Genomic DNA, 24,112 nt, shown 5'->3' with positions numbered 1-24,112 from the left:
GCATGATTTTCTGCGCTTGGGGTTATCGTAATAAATCCATTTTTCGTCCCCAGTCACAATGCGATGCAGAAATCCCTTCCGTTTTTGCCTTTCAAGCAGCTGTTTACAAGCAAACAAACGCCGTTCAACATCTCTCGGCTTCAATTCGTACGGCACCCAATTTCCTTGCTTCTGAATCATTCCCATTGCTTTCAGGCGTTTTGAAATGGCTTGTTGAGTCACTCCCAATGATCGTGCCAATTCTTCTTGATTTTGACACGAGTCTTGATCAAGTAATGCCTCCAATTCTACATCTTCGAAAACCTTCTCTCTTCCACCGCTATGCCGGTCTTCGACGTCAAAATCACCGTTCTTGAAGCGTTGAAACCACTCACGACACGTTCTTTCACTAATAGCGGCCTCACCATAAGTATTTGAGAGCATTCGATGAGCCTCAGCCGCAGATTTCTTCATATTGAAGCAGAAAATTAAAACCTCCCGCAAATGACGAGAATTTGGCTCGTAAACTGACATTTTCAATCGAGAATAACTTTATGATGCAGACACAAATCGACTAATGTTTCTATGGGGTTATGTTGACAGATGCCCAAGTTTATTGTATGACGTCTATGATCTATTTATTTCGACCACCACTTACCGCTAAAGCCATCTATAGGAAAACGGCAAAGTTGTACACCTAATATATTTCAAGTGATACTATAAATATTTAAATATTTAAATATATGTATATATATTTCGAGTAATACTATAAATTACGAACATCACTTTCCATCACTTATTTTTATTTTAAAAATAAAATTATCAATATTTCTGAAATTTGTATATAACGTTTGTATATTCATTTTTAATATATTATAGTAGAGTTTTTTACCCCAAAATCTCACGTGTTAATTAAAAATAGCACATTAACCAAGGAACATGTATAAAAAGTGTCAACTTTAGTTGCAAATATCTCAGTTCTCGAATAGTCCATTTTTTTCTAATTACACGAGCAGTTAAATAATATTTTAATGTAGGGGTAAATTAAATAGCGGAGGAATTTGGATTGTCGCGTTTGCGACAATTTTAGAAAAATATGATATATAGCATAAAAATATGAATATATAGCCTGCTAATCTCAAACATAAAACAAAGCTTCTCATATTTTTCTAAAATTGTCGCAAACACTTAATATTATCCAAATTTCTCCGCTATTCAATTTACCCTACTGTATCCTATATATAATACAAATTTCATAAAATGGATTCTCATAAATGAATTCTCATAAAATACAATTCAATTCATCACAATTATCTTGATGAAATAATTGCGACGCGTAATACTACCCATGCAAATATATGTATGTTAAAATAATATGTTATATCTCTAATAATATATTTAATATATTAATATGTATAACATATGAATATGTGCAACATATAATATGTCAATAATATGTAATATGTTAATATGTAATATGTATAATAATATGTAATGTATGTTAAAATAATCAATTCAAGAGTGTTTCGATAATTAAGCTCATGCGTTCGTTATAACAAGTGATTTGTATTGCAGATAGACATTTCCGCTCTCGGAAAAGATAACCCGAAAAGAATAGAACGATAACGGTAATGGTGAACACGGACTATTGGCATAGTTTGCAAGTGGCGCTTGAAATTATTCCTACTCGGCGAAACTTGGCGCTTATCCAAGCAGATACAGCGCCGTATTATAGCGTCTCGAATGGTCAACGTAAGGAGAGGGATTTATAGTTGAAATCCAAGAATCGCCTAGTGTTCCCGATTAAACGTTACTTCCGTGCCAGGAAGGGACGCTGGAATTATTTAGCCGACCGAATTATTATTTATCAGGACCCTCATTAACCGCGAGCGCGGTTATTTTGAAAATTTCACTCGGCCATACAAGTCAATTCATTTCATGTAGATTAATACCGCTCGGTACACACACATATACATGGCGTGTATATTACGCGAGATGTGACCAACACCAATTGGACGAATTGATAGCGGATTGAGTCTATTGGTGCACACATGATTCGTTCTGCAGTATTAAATGCAACAACTCGCATCACAGAGCCCGTCAAAAATTATTGACTACTACTATCATCCAGCGGTTGCAAAGACCCGTGAAAAAAAAACGTACTCCACTGACCAATTAAATCCGTTTTTGGATTTAATTTAAAAAATTTTTGATCTTCTTTGAATTTGATCAGCTGCATCTCGAATTCGTCGATCTAATTCTTGTACATTTATTTCTTCGTGAAGGATAAACTAAACTTTTCATGTATCCCCAAAAGAAATCCAATGGATTCAAGTTAGGAGATCGAGGAGACCATGCAACCGATTCACCTTGTCTAATCCATCTTTCAGAAGAGAGACACGAGAAACAATTCTTGTAAACATCACAATAATATGGTAAGATACTCGTTCGTTCATTGATCGAGCGTGATCAATGGAAGCACACAAATAACTTGCGTTACTTAAATAAAAAAATGATTATAACTCTAAAAAGTTGACTTTTTGCGACTCATGTTTAGATACGTTTTACTCAATATAACGAGTACTATCTATCCTGTAAATTTGGGATACCTTTTTTCAACACCTTGTATGCGTGTGTACGGAGGAGGTGCTCATGGCTTTCATGGTCGGGTTAAACGAGTTGCATGTTAACTTGCTGTGCTTTGCTGTGTCGAGTAGGCTCATTCGACCGGCCGCGCGTTTCGCAGCTTTGCGGCGGCAAATTACCGTAACATTATAGTAGCTTTGCGCGTTCGCCGATTCAATAACGCGCTCCTCGACTGGGTCACATTAAACTACGACGATCTAATGTAATATCAATCGTCTTTCTGGCGATGGCGCGCGCACGGGGTTAACGCGGGTAAGCCCTGACCGTTGGGAGCCATTTGCTAATAGATGCCGCGACATGCCTCCATTAGACCGCAGGGACATTCTGGCAAGCAATATCCCATCGGAGATTCAGACTCGAATTACTGCTTACGAGATCCCGGTAATTATACATGGGATCTTGCCGTGCGCGCGCCTTGCGTAATGTTCGCCGCCATCGCCGCGTCGATGACGCTCACGTTGAGTGCAAAACATCGTATATTAAAAAGAGAGAAAGAGAAGGAGAGAATAAGAAAAAACAAGGTGGTAACAGTAAAGTCTCATCGAAATGATATCGCGCGTCAGCTTTTTAGATCTGACTATCCGCGGATGTGCTTTTATCCGCGTTCCCGCCGTTGCCGTGATATCCACGGGCTAATTGGTAGTCAGCTTTCCCCGAACCCAATGTAGCCGGCCGGCGCGTCGACTTCGACGTCGGCGTGGGCGTCGCGTCGCGTCGTGTCGTGTCGCGTCGCGTCGCCACGAAATGAGATCCGGGCGAAATTTCGTTTAAAACTTAGCCGACGAGCGTAAGCCACGTAGACCGCCGACCGTCCGCCGCTGGCTCAAAGCCGCAAAGCTACTTTCTGCTATCTACGTCGTGGTTGTGCTCAAAAGCTGCGTTACACGATAAGGCGATGCGTGTACTTAGATAGCGCGTTACGCGGCGACGAGCACGAGGACGACGACGGGAGGTCTAAATTCCGTTGACGTTTCGGAACAATATAGTCGCTCGGGTCACGCTAACTTTGACGGTGGTCTACGTTCTAACTAGCCAGGCCCAGGCGCCAACTATGCTAACTCCGTTAGCCCTCGCTCCGGTTTGAGTCTCTCTCTCTTCTCCCTCTCCCCCTCCCTTCCTCCCCCCTCCCCCTCCTCTCTTCTTTCTCACACACATATTTTCCTTATCCTCTCTGTCCCTCTTTTTCTCTTTTTTCTCTTTTCCCTCCCCCCCCTCTTTCTCTTACTCTTTTCCTTCCATAATCGCGTTGCAAACCTACATGGAAAGAACAATATGGTTGATCTATACAGAAATCTGGTTGTGCCAACCAGATTCAATAGTAAAATACGGAACAACTATTATTTTATTATCTTATTTATTTTATTTTATTATCTTACACGTAATGATGAGAACACATCTTGGAGATGTTTAACAAGATAACGCACTTCGTTATTAAACGTTTGCGATAAACGTTGTTATTACAAACACGCGTCTATTCTTTATTTACACGTTTCAACAGCTTAACATGTGAAATGACTTTTACACTGTTAAGTAATTATAAATCATAATTCAGAATTCATAAATCGGAGTTTTTATGGAAGTAAATTGTACAAAGAATGCAAATATTAATCTGCAATTTTAATTTTACATACACTCAAAATAAGTAATTATTTTCATTAAAATGAGAATTGATTGAATTGAAATAAAAAGAGCATATTATATAAAATATTGTAAAAATCACAAAACTGAAAGCAGATGCAAATCACTGCTACAGTACGAGTTCAAATGTGTTATTTTGAATTGGCTGAATCCTTTCTTTATATATTTCTTACTGTTTTAAGTCACGCTTATTAATACGTTTAAATGTATTAAATTATAATTTAACTTAAATTATAATTCACGTCTTAAACGTGTCAAATGACGTGACTTGAAATAATACACGGAAAAAACAATATGGTTGATCCATACAGAAATCTGGTTGTGCCAACCAGATTCAATAGTAAAATACGGAACAACTATTATTTTATTATCTTATTTATTTTATTTTATTATCTTACACGTAATGATGAGAACACATCTTGGAGATGTTTAACAAGATAACGCACTTCGTTATTAAACGTTTGCGATAAACGTTGTTATTACAAACACGCGTCTATTCTTTATTTACACATTTCAACAGCTTAACATGTGAAATGACTTTTACATTGTTAAGTAATTATAAATCATAATTCAGAATTCATAAATCGGAGTTTTTATGGAAGTAAATTGTACAAAGAATGCAAATATTAATCTGCAATTTTAATTTTACATACACTCAAAATAAGTAATTATTTTCATTAAAATGAGAATTGATTGTATTGAAATAAAAAGAGCATATTATATAAAATATTGTAAAAATCACAAAACTGAAAACAGATGCAAATCACTGCTACAGTACGAACTCAAATATGTTATTTTGAATTGGCTGAATCCTTTCTTTATATATTTCTTACTGTTTTAAGTCACGCCATTTAATACGTTTAAATGTATTAAATTATAATTTAACTTAAATTATAATTCACGTCTTAAACGTGTCAAATGACGTGACTTGAAATAATACACGGAAAAAACAATATGGTTGATCCATACAGAAATCTGGTTGTGCCAACCAGATTCAATAGTAAAATACGGAACAACTATTATTTTATTATCTTATTTATTTTATTTTATTATCTTACACGTAATGATGAGAACACATCTTGGAGATGTTTAACAAGATAACGCACTTCGTTATTAAACGTTTGCGACAAACGTTGTTATTACAAACACGCGTCTATTCTTTATTTACACATTTCAACAGCTTAACATGTGAAATGACTTTTACATTGTTAAGTAATTATAAATCATAATTCAGAATTCATAAATCGGAGTTTTTATGGAAGTAAATTGTACAAAGAATGCAAATATTAATCTGCAATTTTAATTTTATATACACTCAAAATAAGTAATTATTTTCATTAAAATGAGAATTGATTGAATTGAAATAAAAAGAGCATATTATATAAAATATTGTAAAAATCACAAAACTGAAAACAGATGCAAATCACTGCTACAGTACGAACTCAAATATGTTATTTTGAATTGGCTGAATCCTTTCTTTATATATTTCTTACTGTTTTAAGTCACGCCATTTAATACGTTTAAATGTATTAAATTATAATTTAACTTAAATTATAATTCACGTCTTAAACGTGTCAAATGACGTGACTTGAAATAATACACGGAAAAAACAATATGGTTGATCTATACAGAAATCTGGTTGTGCCAACCAGTTTCAATAGTAAAATACGAAACAACTATTTATGTGGTTGCTGTAATCCAAGAGCAATGGCTGAGTTACTTATGTTGCAGCAGTGATAATATATGGTTAATACAAACGCGGTTCATTACGCGGCAGCTACAAATGTATATTTATACACTCAGAACCAGTTTTCACATGTATACATCTCTAGCTGTGCGCGTAGTGAATTGCTTTTGTTTTCTAACATCGCTGCTTTGCAATATAACATTGATTAATGCAACTATATCGATATTTAGCTTGTCTATGCAAAATGATCCCCTTACTAATTTCTGGTTGCCACAACCAGATCACGCGCAACTTCATTGATATAGTTGAACCAAAGTAAGTCAAATCAACCATACACATAACTATCATACAAAGATATGTAGAATGATGCAGCTATTTGCTTACAACTAAATATTTTTTGTTAGGTGCACCACATCTCTTTTTTCCGTGTACTAATGTTACCATTGTTACAGTTATCTATCGACATTCTACTAGTGTTGCAACTATTATGTTACTGCATTGGATAACAATGAACTAAACTGCCAAAATAGAAAGTCCTTTAGTTATTTAACGAGCCGACGTGTAATGTGGTTTGTCGATTATGGTACTGTTCACCGGACGATAATACGCGCCTTGGAAATGTCTGCCTTTGCCAAGATCCTTCGCCTTTGACCATTTCGCGAAGCTTCGTCCCGCTGCCACGTCGGTTCCGCGAGCGCAAGACGAGGGAGAGATGCTCGTAATGAGAACATTTGTAGCAGTTGGAATCACCACTGCGTACGCTTAATCGTTGCCCCCGAACGGGATTTAACAAGGTCGGGAGAGAGATAGTGCGATGTGTTTTCTCGGGCAATTCAAAGTTATTGTTGGAATATAGTTCTCGATGAAAGCTCATTGCGGTAATAATAACAACGTCTTGTATGTAGAGTCTTGTTGAATGTAGAAATGGAGGGATGAGACTGTGAGTGCTTCCGTATGAGTCTTCCTTTACTTCACAACCCGCATAGAAAATTTCTTAAGATCTAATTGGATTCAGTTTGCTTTCCTAAAATAATTATGGGTTCTAATTAGAAATGTTGCGTTTCACACATACACGGGGAATAAGAGTCGGTTTAATTAATGCGACAATGAATGAGACAAACGTAGTTTGTTTGAAGGAAAAAGAGCTTCTGACTCTTAGAAACTAAATTCGGTGGTAAAAACTAGAAATTTTTTTCCTTCAACCAAAAAGTGTTTGTTTTGATTTATTGTTACGATAATTCAACCGAAATATTTTTCTCTGTATGTGGTTCTAAATAAAATACAAGGAGAAAAATATAAAGTTTTTTTAATCTTCATTTATTTTACATTAGAATTGAACAAAACACGTTGACTTATTAAATAATTTCATTATATTCAGTAAAATAACCGCGTAAAAAGTTTTCTGGAATCAAATTGGAATTCATTTCAATTTTCCAGAAAAAATAATGGGTTTTGATTAGTGAAGTTTAAATATACGGAAATTCTGATTAAAAGTATTTATGAAATAGAAAGATTTGAATAAAAAATATATATGAAATAGAAATCGCGAAGTAAAGAATACTTTAAAAAACTTTTGATAAAAAAAAACAAGAAATTTGTTTGGGTTTTGTATTTAAAATCGCATTTTTTTTAATTTACACTTTTAACCCGAATTTCCGTATATTCAAACTCCACTAATCAAAACCCATTATTTTTTCTGGAAAATTGAAATAAATTCCAATTTGGTCCCAGAAAACTTTTTACGCAGTTATTTTACTGAATATAATGAAATAATTTAATAAGTCAACGTGTTTTGTTCAATTCTAATATAAAATAAATGAAGATTGGGAAAACTTTGTATTTTATCACTTTTATGACTATTTAAATTCCACTGAGGAGAGTCTGCGAATTAGACCAAAACGCGTATAGTAATTTTTGATTATATATGCTTAATTAATAAATTTCCTCCTTATGGAGGATATCCACTAATATTATTGTTAGTTGGTACAGTACTAGAACACCTGTGCTTGAACTCCTATAGGCCCTATTTTATTTCTGATTAGTTTCAAAAGAGTTCTTTTTTATTTTGTTATTTTTATATTTATTTCAAATATAAAATTTTAGCATCACAATAAACATTCAAGTATATAATAATTATTTACAATTAATAGTCGGAAAATAAATTAATAATGACCATACAAAAGCCTATATTTAAAAAAAAAACAGGTCTTATATATATTTGTATAAATTATTATTGAAAGTACAAATTATTGCTTTGTTATTATTTATGTCTCTTCTTTTTATTTTACTCTTTCTATACAATTTGTCTGCTGTTTTTGAGTTTTTCACTTTGAATCGCAACTTTAATTATTTGGAAATTCAGAATAGATTTCGATTAGATCGTGAGGAATGTCCTATAGTTAGTATAAGGAATAATAAGGAAGAAATAAAGAATAATATTGGGAATGAAATTCCTAATTGGTATCACAGTACGATAAACCTATTTGAAACAAGTTTAAATAACTTGATCGGAATCTATGCTATACTTGGGAATACTTGAGAAATTTTCGTAGGAGGTTAGAAATGTAATATTTCAACTACACATTCTGAATGAAGAACCTAAAGTTTTCCTAATATTTTTCGGATCTTCATTTTATATTAGAATTGAACAAATTACGTGTTGACTTTTCAAATAATTTCACTATTCAGTAAAATGTTTTAAAGATATTTTACTTGTTAATCTGTTATTTCATTGAATGCAATAGTTAGTATGTAAAAATGAGATTCCCTGTTATGATTCCATCGTAAAAGTATACCGGCGTTAACGATTGAAAGAGAAAACGCGAATTTTTATAGTTTTTTCGTGCGTTTTGATTGTAAACAGAAAACCTATATTTGGATTAAAAATGAGATCAACAGTTGATATCGTAATAGGATAACAAATTTTGGGATAAATATGAATGTTCTATATTCGGCCTGAGGAAATTTAGGAAAGTTTCTACGCCCGAGACGATCGCCTCTTGTATAATCGATAGCACTGGCGCGATGCATGAAAGTCGCGATGAACTATATTTGCAATTATCTACAAGCGCCGGGTTTTATACACGTAATCTACTTTCTTTCTTTCACCCACGTTTCTAGGTGACGATTAATATTAAGCTTTTAACGAGGGACAGGTTTGCGCGAAACCCGATTTAACTTCGGCCAGAAGCTCGATACCAGCCAGTAACTCGGTTAGTCCGGTAATCGCATTTGAGGCATGGATCGTTAACTTATCGCACCACGGCAAATTTTACGTCGTGATTTAAAGGGTCGAGCCGCTCAGGGCGATCGACGGGGATTTATCCCCGGATCCGTCGCGCTCAATGGATCTCTTTGTCAAAATCTTCAATGGCGCCAATTTCGTCTGTCGACTCGCGCATATATCGGGATTATCGTGCCGTGTTGCAGTGATCATTATCAAGCGGTGATATGTGAACGAACGGTGCGCGTGATGCGCGATGATGACGCATGCTAATGAAATAATGCGGTGTGCGCGCGCGCGCTCTCTCGAAAGAAAACCGTCCGCTTACCATTGTTGAGATGCATGCGAGTGTGTTCATCGGGGAAGACAGTTTCGGAACGATCGCTCGCGGTGGAGCTACTGCTCAAAGCGCTTGCATGACCTCGGCGTATTCTTCGACCTAAGGTACCGCCGGCGGAAGTCGCCTTCTTTGTGGACGCGTAAACGGTCTCACCTGCAATGAAAAAAATACGAATATCTTTGTGTAAACTGGGCGGGAAGTTGGTTCTTTTGGAAGGCGCGCCCGGCAAGTTCCGCTAACGAGCGCGAGAGCGAGAGCGAGAGCGCGCGCCGCATAATTCAATTTTCCATTAGCGCGTGGACAAAGAAAATTCTCGAACCTTTTAAAATCCTTCAGAATTGCTTTCGGAGAAAGGAGGAACTGTTTGTAAGGTTAAATGAAACATTTTCACGTAAGTTTGCTTCAGAGTTTTTCACCGAGTAACACTTCTGCGGCGCGTCCCGGAATCACTTTAATATCTGGATGCAAATTACACGCGTGACGATTTTCTTTTCAGTGACCGAGGACGGTACGTGTGTGTGTGCGCGCGGTAGTGTAGTTTAACCCTCACAATAAAACCACTATAGTGGCGCGGCAGCAATTTTGTGAAATACAACTGCATTTATTGTTATTATTATCCATTTTCTCCATACAAGTTAATTAAGAAAAAAATTTGAAAAACTTAAAAAATTTCTTCAAAAATTCATAAAAAAAACTAAATACAAATTTTTTTAATGTTTTACTCTAATAATAATAATAATAATACACTTTGAAATTTATGTAGGATAAACTCGAGTGTTATAGCCATATCGGAAAAGATGGCCATAGGCTGTAATTTCTCTAATAATTGCAAAATATAGCGTTTGTGTAATCAGTCACAAAGATAATCGATATTTATCGTATGTATGTGCGTACATTTTTTGAAATAGCAAGATTATGAATATTATACTGTATTTTTATTTTCGACTACACAGAGAGAACGATTTATTGAATCAAATAAATTTCGTTGGAATAGTCCAAAAAAATTATTTGGTTGACACAATAAAAATATTTCTTTAGAACTAAGCCGCAAATAAATATTTTTGTTGCGTCAAATAAAATTTTGTTCGATCAATCAAAAAATTCGCTTGGACTATTCCAAAGAAGTGTTTATTTGATTCAATGGAATCGTTCTCTCTGTGTAGATGTAAAATTTCTCATGTGTCCACTAAAACTTGCTGTTGAATAAATTACAATTAAGTTGTCGCAATTAACATTAGATACATAAAGTAGGCATATAAATTTTAATATAATATGCAGTTTTTATTTTCGTTTTCGCTATTTGTTTATAAATACTATGGCCGTCTTTTACTAATATTTTGGGTAAAATGGTCCACTATCATTCTATGAACATTTATAAAACGGAAGTCGTTATGTTTCAAAAATTATGTTTCAAACATTTTATGTTTCAATCGTTATCTTTCAATATTACAGTAATTAAATCTTATGTGCAATATATTTTGATCAAAAGATTGCATTTAGAATTTAAGTTTTAATAGAAATTTCTATTTTATATGTATATTTTTCACAAATAATTATATTTTTCATAAATAATAATTAATTAATAATTAATAATAAATATATTAAATATCCTATACTAAAATAAATATCTCAAATTATGTCACTGATTATACAGATAAAATGAGTCAAATTAACATATATCAACACATTGAAATTTGCAGCGTAATCTCATTAACACACGTTTAAATTAATACATATATATGTTAAAAGACCACGTGTATCTATCATATATTATAGAGTGATGATTTATATCTGACATTATAATAATTTAATTTATTAAATGAAATATCTCGCACTTGTGGAAAACGTGCTTACCTTAGTAGAATTTGAATTTCAATTAGTCTCCTGTCTCATTCACTATGCCACTTTATTAATTGAGAGACAAATGTTCCAAAGCGATTCAAGTTCGAATTTCATCAAGAAAGCGTGTCTTCCAAGTACGATATTACATTCAATAAATTAAGTGACAATAATTTCAGCTAAAATCATCACTTTCTACACTTTCAAGAAACAATTTCAATAAAAAAGTTTTCTAATTCGATATCTGAATGTAATTCCTTTTACTGATATCGGGTAAATGTCATGGAATCAATGTCGGATCGCTTCAATAATAACTTTCTATTACTCTTCATTCATGTTTGCCGAGCAGCTCAGCGACATTTCATTCATGTTCGCCAGGGAACTTCGTTTACGCTCCTTAAGAAGCTCGGCGATGCTTCGTTTACATTCGAGAATATTTTGTTCACGCTTGTCGAAGAGTTTGACAATGTTCCGTTAACGCTTTTCTAACGCTTAATAGTTGCTTTCTTTACGTTCCGATGTTTCAATTTACGCCTTGTAGAAGTTTTGCTTACGCTTTCGTCATTCTCCTCTTACACTAGAGATTTACTTTCCAATTTATACTTTGTTAACGGTCGTTTTACATTTTATTTTCTTTCACCAGGACGTGCCTTCTCTCATCAAGGTATTACTTTCGTTCATCACCTTCATAACACACTTAAAATGTATTACTTTTGATACACCTTAACACATATACAAATCGTTATATTTAACACACACATAATAAGTATGTTCTTTTAACACATATATATGTATTAACTTAATTTACCAGTTTTGAAAGTGTCAAAAGTGGAGACATGCTTTAATATATGCTTCGAGCATGTTGTTACAACCCATTTCACTTTGCAGTACTATAGTGGTGCGATGGGAGTGTCATATTTTTTACTAGTCTTTCCTTTAACATATATGAAAAAGCTCTAATTCAAAGACCGTTGTAAAAATAGGCCAAAAAACCGCGTGACTGTAAGGGTTGAAACGAATTGAACGTGAAACCCGATGAAATATCGCATCAGAACGAGTTGAAACAGTCGTACATAGCTGACAATTTTGTATAAATTTAACACATTTCATATGTCCCAATTTAACCACTCTAATTTTTGTGTTACTTTAACAAACAAGACAAATAAATATGTTAACAAATAACACTACTTCTCTGTACACTTTATACATATAAAATATATGCGTCACCAGGAATACACATGTTACATATAAATCGCGTTATTTTAACACTGAAAAATGGTGAATATGAACTCAACGCAGAAGAGTCAAAACACAACGACAATATGTATAAATTAATACACGAGTATGCTAAAAATCTAACACAAAAGTTCCTCGTTCCTACACGCGGATCGATTTCAACATAAATATACAAAATGTTTTTTACCGATTTTTTACGGTGTAGCAATTACGCGCGATAATATGTCATTTTTTACTTTAAATCATTCGTTCACTGGAATTTCTTAATTTGCTCATGTCGCACGCACACTTGCACGATCGTACGGTCGTGCGGTTATGCGCGGCATAAAATTGCGTCCGATGAAATTCATCTTACAGCGAGAGTCCATAAGTATCATCTTGCGTGCAAACGAACCCTTTCGTAGATCTAATTAACTCCCTTACCATTGCCGTTGCGAGATCTCTCGGAAGATACGCTGCCGTTATAATGATGCCGGCGAGAATTTGTGCTTTCGAGGGGAAACGGAGAAGCTTGCCGATGATTCGGTGTCAAGGTTGGGGGCGGCGTAGGAAATGGCGTCGTCGGGTTGTCCGTGGTTGCTGCGCCTTCCGTGTCGGATCCCGTGCGGTATGATCGATCTCCCGCATCTGCACAAATTAATCACGCGCTTATGGTGAGTGAACTCCTTTCCTCATTAATTCATAATATTCTCAGCGAGAAAGAAGCACGCGTATGTAGACATTCTTAGAGTAACACGGTACTTGAGCTGCGCGGAACTCGAGTGACATTATTGCAAATCCAAACACGTTATTTTGGCTGTCAATGTTATGTTACAATCAATGCAATTTATATAATTTTCCAACAATGTCATTTAATATCATAAAAAATAAACAGTTTGATTAAAATTTACCTAATATTATTGAACAATTTTACAGTGTATAAGATGTCTCTATTATCGAGTATATATAGAAAGTAGAGCAAAAGAAATTTTTATGCTATTAGATTTAGTTTCCGAGTTTGAGCCGCGTGGATTCTTCTTTGTCTGATTCTGACGTTTCGCGAACATTTTAGTCCGCTTTATCAGGAAGGAACGACCGGAAGATTTTATGCTTTTTCAACTTCTTGCGAACACGTTTTATTTTTTTATATAAAATATGAAAATATTACATTTATGTTTGGAAATTACTATTAACTTTTTTTTTAAGCAGAAAAGCTTATAAATTCTTAAAATAATTTTATAATACAATGCAAAATATTTTGAAATAGTAACAAATTGTTCATTATGCATTTAAAATAAATTTTTAATAATTTATTTTTTAATAATTTAATAATTTTTAATAATTTATTTCTTTTTACACGTTTCTTATCGTTTTAAGTCACCATTTAACACGTTCAACATATTAAATTATAATTTACACGTTTGAAACATATTAAACAGTGTGATTTAAAATCAAGTAAGAAACGTGTGAAAAGAGCTTTAGCTAAATTGCACGCGTATATGTTTTAAAATAACACATTTGGACAATTTTTTCAATGCTTGTACTTAAATACCTGTTTAATTTTTTTATTTAATTTTAGAAATACAAGGTCTTTAGGCTTCTAGAAGCAAATCATACATGGTTCCTAAAAGTTTCTTGTATTTTCCATTTATGATACTTTGAACAGTCGGATCGATCTCTTTTAATTTAACTTAATCTACAGTTCCCATTTAAAGCCGCTATATCCTATTTAGTTTCGAATTTTTCTTTTTCTTGAAATCCCTCTTTCAGAATTTTATGCCTCGTCCGCGAATTCGTTATCTCTCCGATCCTGTCGCTCGCGGACAAGAACAAATGTACCGTAAACACGATCTCACATATGAATGCGTATCGCTCCTTCAATCTCAGGGGCAGCCAGGCTCCTCTATGGCGAAAGCATCGTCCCGTTTTACAGGACCCCCGCTGCGATGCTCCCAATTACCCCGCTCCGCTTCTATCGCTAGTCGACATTTCCGCCAGCTCTCTGCCAGATCCGAGGCACTTCGTCGCGCGTCGTTGCTCCGATCTGCATTTGCTTAAGGTGACGCGCGTCTAAACTCTTAAAGGCGCTTGTCACCAAAGCAATGTCACTCCGAGGGAGCTTGCATTACCCGGCGCGCGATAGCGGAACATAAGAAGCACCGGGTAGAAGAGACTTCCCGCTGTAAGAAATGCCGTGGTACGCGTCGATGTGTCTGCGGAGGATGCGCGACCACGTACGTATATAGATGCGGCTGTATTTTTAACCACGTTGACACCGTACAAGGTGTACCGGGAGTTATTTCTTTGACGAAGAGGTATACGGAGATGCGCAGGGCTGACGTTGAAAGGTTAGAGTGGGGAAATATAGTTAGTCGGGCTTACGGGAGGAATTTTTCCCTGACGCTCCCTTACCACTTCCCCGGTTATCCCTCCGTCGATGATAAAACGCTATCGTGGAATTATTTCCATTTTGAATTCAAAATCTGTCCGCGCGGCTCGACACGAATCGAGGTTCATAGGCTTAAGTTAGTTAAGAGAAACAACCGTTACCGGCGTAAAGATTTGCCAAGGTTTTCCCAGAAACAACATAGATTCAGATCAGATATACAGGGTGAGCCATTTTGCTCCTAAAATACGCCAGCTATAAAAAAATGGTTAAGACAAGAATTGTAGAGGACAACGGGGGTCATTTTACCGTGCTAATAATTTTGACCTTCAGATCAATTTTCAAGGTCATTCGAAGGTCAAAGTCATTTTTTTAAATTAAAACCCCTATTTTTGACACCGGATTCGAAAAGAGCAGAACATTTTACGTTAAAAATGATATTTAGATTTTTTTTTTGAATCCAAGAAGGTCAAATCAAGAACTTGGAATATGTTAATTCAATACTTTTAGCGTTACCCGGAAACAACGACGTGGACGTGGAGGATAGTCAGCCATATTTAAAAAAAATGTTTCAAGTTACCCTGCACTCAAAAGAGAAAAATTGTTAAAGGCTTTACTTAAACAAACACTTTTAAAGTAATACTTTAAAAGTGTTTGTTTTTACTTTTAAATTTTTATTTATTACGCCTTACTAATAATCGTATCAAAGTGAGATTATTGCGCATCAATTTCGAAAATGGAATGACAACTTTTCTTCTATTAGTATTTGTTAGTATCGCGAAACACTTATCATGCATAAAAATCTTTAAAATTAACATTAACAGTTTCTAAATTATTTTTAATCATTTTTTATTTGACCTTCTTTGACTCAGAAAAAGAAATCTAAATATCATTTTTAACGTAAAATTTTCTGCTCTTTTCGAATCCGGTGTCAAAAATAGGGGTTCTAATTTAAAAAAATTACTTTGACCTTCGAATGACCTTGAAAATCGATCTGAAGGTCAACATTATTAGCACGGTAAAATGACTCCCGTTGTCCTCTACAATTCTTGTCTTAACTATTTTTTTGTAGCTGGCGTATTTTAGGAGCAATTTGGATCCGTCGATTAAAATGGCTCACCCTATGTATAATTGATCAGATCAGGATCTAGGATATTCTAAAAATATTTAGAATAGAGAGTGCGGCCAAACCGCCATAAGTATTTAGCTCCATTTTTTGTAAGTTTGAAAATGGTCATAATTTTGGTATTTTCTGAAAGCTTATTGCGAGTAAATTCGAAATATGTAAGTATCAAGGTGGCGCTCTATGCCATCATTTAGTATCTTAGCTATGGTCACAACCATGGTTTTGTAATTTCGAACGAAAACATCTGCGATATTACTATAAAAATTAACAATGATCAATAAAATATCTTATTTTTCTTATTTTATTTGTCCATTTTTTATATGCATTGACTTATGGCGCCATTTCTCGGAAGTAAAACTCTTTTGGACCATTTTTTTCTGAAACGGTGTGGAGTGCCACTTTGATATTTATATATTTGGAATCTACTCGCATTAAACTGTAAAAAAAAACCAAAATTATGATCATTTTCAAACTTACAAAAAATAAGACTAAACTTGGTCGCATTTTTTGTTCTAAAAATAGTTATGGCACACTATACTACTATAATTGGGAATTTCTTTCCTGTCCAAAATATCAATCCTTTATTCAGATTCGAAAGAGGAAAACTATGAATTTATGTTCTTTTCAGACGGTAATGAAAAGTTAATACTTTCGTGATGTTAGGGAATTTTATTTTTATATCAACTTAATTATTCTATTTAATAGAATAAAACACAAAAGAATATATTTTTAAAACACTAAACTTTTCAGACAATAAAATTATTTTAAAAAATCAACATATGTTTTGTTCAATTCTGACGTAAAATAAATATCAGAAAAACATAGGGAAAGTTTTGGGTTTTCCACTTAGAATTGCATGTTTGAAACATTTCTAATCCTGCATGAAAATTTCGCGAACATTATCAAGAATTGCATAGATTCTAATTAGATTAACTTGTTCTAAATAGGTATCATATTATGATACCAATTGAAAATCTCATTCTTATCTTAAATATAGCAAATTTTCTGGAATCTAATTGGGATCTATTCCGATGTACCCTGAAAATGAAATTGCGATTGTAAGTGGGAAATCCAAACAGATTCTATTTGCTCTGTTTAACGCTTCCTGAATTTCTGTCCGGGTTTCTACTTTATATTTAGATTAAATAAAATATCTAAATATAAGAATGCCAACAGAATATTTTATACGATGACATTATCAAGTTATTAGATCAAGATTGTAGATAATTACAATACATTTGAATGTTTATTGTGATATTAAGATTTCATTTGTAAAGTAAGAATATAATATACAATGTTTTATTATCAAGGCATTTTTATAATTTAATTCAAGAAAGGTTGAACAAAATATTAGAAATATAATTGGAATATTTCTGCTTTTTAAATATTTATAAAATATATATAAATACTAAAAATATTTCAAATATATTGTTCAATATAAATATGAAATTAAAATAGAAAGAAAGCTTTAAGAGAATATTCGATAGAGAAAATAAGATCTATTTGGATTTTCCACTCAAAATCGCATTTTTTTAATATTAAATTTCTAATCTTTGTAGATTTCCTAATCAAATCGTGTGATTTTTTGGGAAATCGAGTTGGATTCTAATTAGAAAAATTCCTATGCGGATAGAAATTTTCCAAAATTTTTCTCGCTTACTTAATTTTTCTACATACACAGACGCATCATAGATTCCGATTAGAATACTTATATTTTTCCTAAAAAATTGCTAATTCCGCTATAATCCCACTATAAATACAATTAGAAATCCCATTCTAGTTCTAAACATGAGTCCGTTGTCTATAATCGAAACGGAAAGAATATAGAGACTCGTGTTTTTTCTTCAATTGGCAATACCCATATTGAAATTTCCCAAACATCCCCAAGTGTAATATAGATTCGAATCAAACTGATTGGTCGGACTAACTGGAAATCCCATTTTTATACCACAAATATTGTATTTGTATAGAATAAAATATTGAAACGATAGAATATTTTTAAAATATTTTCAGTATTTTACTGTATAATAAAATTTTAGAAGCCAACATGTGTTTTGCTGAATTTTAACGCAAAGTGAAAACCAGAAAAGATAGTGGGAAAACTTTTAGTTTCTTATTTAGAATTTCCAATTTAAAGCATTGTACTTTTATCTTGAACCTATAATTACTTTGAGGAATTGTATTGGATCTCGATGAGATCTCAAGAAATTTTTTATATGGATGCTGACATCTATCGCAAATACGCCATTCTTTTCTTGAGAACGTGACTTAGCGATACCGCACACGGCTTATTAATTGGCAGCTAATTGCCGGCTGCAGGACTGCACGTTGCAATTCACTATCAAAGTTCCTGTCGATGTAACCAGACAAAGGAGCAAAATCATAGTGAGAAAAGGTTAGGGTGGAGGATTGGTACGGAAGGGAGGACGAAGATCGAATCTTGTCGGTAATTAATGAGGAAAGTTTTACAAATAGCCGAAGGCACAGTCACTAAACGCCTTAGCGAGCTCGTGAATCCCCTCCTCACCTAAGGCTGGGTATCTCTACGCAAAAGTGCAAGTTTTTAATTGATAATTATCCTTTCTCGTGCGCAGAGTAGAGAAAACGGGCGAGACTACCGGCTTCGCGATATGTTTTATGCCGTTCTGGAAACGGTTTTAAAATATTTTCACGCGGCAACACGATTAACGGAGTACCGTGCGTGATTAATTACATAAAGGAGAATGCGCGACGGCCTGTCGATTGGCACCATATAAAAATAATTCCACCCCTTCGCTGTGCGATATAAACACAGATATAAATATAGCAAATTGAGCGCACTTGAGAGCGATTCGGTTGTGTCATCGACGGTCGTTTATACACGACCCTCCGGGCCGTCCTTTGTTACGTCGTTCCTCGCGCGCCGCGTAACAACCGATATTCGGATTCAGAGGAGGGCCCAACGAGGTGTTAATTACGTTCTCGCGTTGCGCTCTAAACGTTGTTTGCATCGAAATGGACGCGCGCGTCCGTCGTGTGCTCGTGGAGCCGCGCGCGCGCGGCTGCGGATCGACAAATCAGTTTTTCAGGTCGACGTGCGAGCGCGGAACAAGCCGGGGACGACCTGTGGGTTACCTCGGAACATCAAAGATTCGAAGTGCTTTCTGCCGTCTGGCTCTACACCCGCTCGAAGCTGCCGTTGTACGCGCACTCACGATATAAAGAGAGATACGGCCAAGATGGGCACCCTGATAGTCGAGACGTCTGAGAGTGAGTAGCCGAGGGCCGGGGCAGTGGCGCTGATATTGCTCGCATTAAACTTTCATATTCAATCTTGCCACCCACCGTTAGGGCCCCCTTCCCGTTCCCCCAACTCCCCGCCGTCTCGGCCCGCCGCTCTGTGCCGTGCAGAGCGAGCGAGCGAGCCCCGGCATCAACCCCACATGTAATTGTGTTATGCCCTCTTCACCCTCTCTATCCCTCTCTGTCCCTCCCTGTCTCGCTCCGTCTCTCTTCCATCCCTGAACTCGCTTCTCGTACTTTCCGCCTATTTCTCTCCGGCGCGACCGCTCCTCCGTCACCCCGCTTTCTCCTGCCGCGCCCTCGCGACACATTCCTTCTTTATACGTTAGATTTTCTGATCCATATGGATTCGAAAAATGCTACCGTGACATTTAAGTGGACAGGACGTTTCCTTTATCAACTGTTCGCTCGCTCGCCCGCACGTTCGCTACGTCGCGCTTTTAAAATTGGCGCGGCGAATGAGCGCGATTACAGCGCGCCGTTCCGCTTCGCTTTTTGTTCGTTAGCTCGTTCGTTGTCGAGTCGAGAGAAATGCACGATGTTGATGGACAGTATGTCCATACGTTTTGTGCCGTGTGTCTATCGCACAGCGAAAATCGATAGTCGCTCGCCGTTCCCCTCGTTCGGATCGACGTCGAAAAATACGATTTCTTTTTTATAAGAGATAATTGCAAGAGACACATTACAAGATATCGCGGAACATCAAACTTGGCGTTCACGCGTACACATGCTGTTTCCAGTACAACAGTAATCAGTTTCAACTAGGATTTGGGCGTTTATGCGTAAATTATGATGTTCTACGTAGACAAACGTAAACTCTGTCTTTTTCTTTCTTTCTCTTTCTTCCTTTTTTCTTTTCTCTCTTTCTCTCTTCTTCTCTTTGTGGACGCGATATGGAACATATAGACAATGAATAATCTATGAATGTCGTTTAAAGAACGTACAATTATTGTTCGAAAATTAATTAAGAGAAGAATTTATATTCTTGTCTTTAACATTCCTTGATGTAAATTTATAAACGTTATTTCCCCCAAATAAATTGGAGTCTACAGGATTCTGTGGTTTGTATATGTGTGTATTCTTGTTTTTTTAGAAGTAAATCTACCAATCCATCACGTAAAATTTAATTGAAATTAAAATTTCATATAATTCGTTGTATTTTTGAAACATATTTATAATTAATATCCCAAAGAGATATAACTGTCTCATAATTCGATTACACTCCATTTTATGTATTTAATATAATTTACAACATTATACACACAGTTTAACTTGTTTACATGAAAACATTTGTATTCATCACGTAAACAATGCGTAAACAACCTGCGTAGTCGTAATCTTGGAATCTACGTCACAATCCTTATGCTTTAAGCAAAGGTGCGCACAGAATTCGTCGATAGCGCATATGAATCGTGCGCTCATTCTCATCGACCTAGCACACTCCGTTCGCTCGCTCACGCGAGAGAGAGAGAGAGAGAGAGAGAGAGAGAGAGAGAGAGAGAGAGAGAGAGAGAAAGAGAGAGAACGTAAACCGCGTAACATCTCGCCAGCGCGTCGACGTAGCGAAACGAACAGTCGGCGCTTATCTTTAATCGACCGTTAATCATCGGTACCGATCGCGTGCTCACCGGTGTCCCCTTTCGACACCCCCGTAGCTCGTGCGAGTGCACGAAGCTAGCCGGACGATTTATCTCGCAAGCGCGGGGTTTGCCGCTCACCGCGCCGAACCCCTCCGGCAACTCGCCACCGCTCGGAATTTACAGTCGTGTGTCTCGTCCTGTCCGGTGGCATTTCTTCACCCCGGCAACGGTTCCTTCCGTGGCGACTAAACGCGCGGCGGGTGGGCCCCGGTCTCCGGGGAGACGGTGGGAGGGACGGGGGGGGGGCGGAGGAGGGAGAACAGGGGCGACAAGGAGAGAACCGGCACGTCGTGTGCACACGATGCATTTTGTTTGTTGTGTGAGGGGATTGTTGCCATGGCAGCGAACTGCGAACATCGAATGCACTTCACCCCGGCGCGCGGGGCGAAGCGCGACGCGGTGGAGCACCGCCGACACGGCTCGTAGACCCGAGCGAGCGAGCGAGCTTGCGGAAGAGTTAGGCCCCGGCTGCTTTCGCAAGCTCCGCGCAACGGCCCGTGTACACCTGGACACGGTAGACGACGCAACTTCGGCCGGAGCGCGCTAATTTTCTTCGAAATTTTACTCATGAACGCCACGGCTCATGCTTAACCCTCAAAGGCGTTCTTTCCCGGTGACCTTGTCTTGCGTTGTTGGAAATAAACCGACGACGAGGACGAACGTCACTTTGACGCGTTCGTCCCCGTTTCGCTACAGCAGCATCGTGATTTCGCGCTCCCGCCTCTCGAGTTTGGGCATTCTCGAGTGAACGTCCGACCGCGATTCGACCATCGAATGCCCAACGTCCTACGGCATTCACGGTTACGACTGATGTTCTTTTCGCCGAGAATTCCGAACGCATGAGGTTTACACCGTTACAAAAGGTGTACACGCGCCGAAACAAAAAAGGAGGGAAAGAGAACAAAGAAAAGGGAGAAAGAGTGGTAAGGCGGGGATGCGAGACGTGTTTTTCTAGCAGCTGTCGCACGCACAAGGAACAATGGGATACCTATGTCGCGGCTCATATCGAAAACCAATTTCCGAGACGTCAACGAAACGAAATCGGGCGCTGGAGGGGAGCACGGTGACGTTTTTCTGGTAACTGCCAGAGGTTGGAGATCACTTTGAGCGCGAGAGTTTGGCAAGATCGACTGAGGAGGTGGAGGAGGAGGAGTGGCTGTACCTTCAACAGGTGCAAAGTGTCTCCATTGAAAGGGCTACTCTCCTCTCCGACTGCCTCCTCCATCGTCCGTCTCTCTCTCTCTTTCTGTCTCTCTCTCCCCCCCTCTCCCATCTTCTTCTCTCTTCTCTTCTCAGCCTGCGCCTCTTCCTTCCGCTTCTTAAACTGCGAGCTCTTTGATAGGAAGGTTAAAGCACGCGCGTGCCTCTCGGGCAAGACGCGAGGCGTATACAATTACGTTGGCTCATAATAAGCCGATGCTCCGTTTGACAAAATAACGATACCTACTAATGAGATAGGCATATTCGCAGTGCTTCCCATTCCATCTATCGTGTTCCTCCCTCGCGGAACATTTCCAGTGTTCATTAATGCGGACAATTTTCCCTCGCAACAAAACGACAACTCAATACACACACACACACACCCACACACACACATATATATATATATATATATATATATATATATATATATGCACGGTATTTTTTAGGTAATGTCTAATATCTTGAAGATCGATTCCTTTTTGAGCACATTTCATGAAAGAAAGTCAATATGATATGGATATATTCTTAAAATATTCTCAAAAAGATCTTGTTTCAGAAATACAGGATATAAAATTCTGCATATATATTAAGAATCCTAGATTCTCCTCCGTATTTTATGGAAACGCAGAACGGATTGAGGTAAACATAAAAGTCCCATACACTGAGGGAAAAATTACCTTAAAATCAATAAATATTTCTTTGATATTTTTATGTTCACTCAACTTATTCTACATTCCCATGAAATATGCGGAGGAGTGTCCGGAATGCTCTGTATATGTAAGAATTATAACATATATATATATATATATATATATATATATATATATATATATATATAAGATACATTAAGGTATACATATAAGAATTTAATTATATATATATATATATATATATATATATGTGTGTGTGTGTGTGTGTGTATATATATATACAGGGTTGGCAAAAAGTCCGGAAACGGTCAAATATCTCGAAAAGGATCAACTGTAGCGAAAAATTTGTAAGTAGCAAAGTTGTAGGGCTTAATAAAATGTACTTAATGATGGCTAAAAATTTGACTTTGGATGGAGGACGAAGGTCATACAAAGGTCAAATTGAATTTTTTAAATTGGACCCTCCACTTTGTATTACATATTCTTGTAGCTTATTTCAAGGGCTTTCCAAAAACCTATAACAAAGTATTTTTTTATTAGGCATATTTAGAGTTATGAGGCTTGAAAGGATTTTGGTCTTTATTTCTGTTTCGTAAAAACGTATCACTGTCTTCTGAACGGTGGATTTAGAAGTAAAATTGCGATCAGAACATGCAGCATTAAATGTGTAGATCAGTTACTTCTTCGTATGATCTAATATGGTCTCTAAATTTTTGATAAAGAAACAGAATTATCTTTTCTTTATTGGTTAACATTTTTAAAAAAGAAATTTGAAATTGTAGTTGGAAAAAGAAAGGGAAAAGACAAAGAGTAAGATGCGAGAGAGCACAACTCGTTTTTAAAATACAAAGATCGAGAAGCGCGAGTATGCGCGAGTTTCGACTGAGTACGTGTGATATTACGTCGTGAATGAATAACCGCGTTCGATGAGAGCGAATGAACAACTAGGCTGGGAGCCTAAAAAACATAAACACAGGAGAAAAACAAGAATAACTTTGATTTTCGTGTCTTAAGCTAGACGATATGACCGGCTTAGTTACTGGTAGTAACCGGCTTAGCAACTGATCTACACATTCAATGCTGCATATCCTGATCGCAATTTTATTTCTAAATCCACCGTTCAGAAGACAGTAATACGTTTTTACGAAACAGAAATAGTTAAAGACCAAAATCCTTTCAAACCTCATAACTCTAAATATGCCTAATAAAAAAATACTTTATTATAGGTTTTTGGAAAGCCCTTGAAATAAGCTACAAG

General features: G+C 36.4%; 1 protein-coding gene across 3 annotated transcripts in view; it reads right to left on the bottom strand.

The window, feature by feature from the left end:
- LOC116845687 (abl interactor 1-like) overlaps nucleotides 1-24,112 on the bottom strand; it is a 556,408-nt gene that overhangs the window by 15,177 nt on the left and 517,119 nt on the right. For all 3 annotated transcript variants that reach the window (XM_032818689.1, XM_032818691.1, XM_032818690.1), the window contains 2 exons: nucleotides 13,012-13,215; nucleotides 9,502-9,666 (listed from right to left, as the gene is read on the bottom strand). In XM_032818689.1, the coding sequence (XP_032674580.1) occupies nucleotides 9,502-9,666; nucleotides 13,012-13,215 (369 nt within the window). The remainder of the gene's footprint in view (nucleotides 1-9,501; nucleotides 9,667-13,011; nucleotides 13,216-24,112) is intronic.

Source organism: Odontomachus brunneus, unplaced genomic scaffold (assembly GCF_010583005.1).
Source record: "Odontomachus brunneus isolate Ranch 3 - 2012 unplaced genomic scaffold, Obru_v1 Obru_scaffold_056, whole genome shotgun sequence".
Taxonomy (NCBI): Eukaryota; Metazoa; Arthropoda; class Insecta; order Hymenoptera; family Formicidae; genus Odontomachus; species Odontomachus brunneus.
This window is presented reverse-complemented; position numbering and strand designations above follow the sequence as displayed.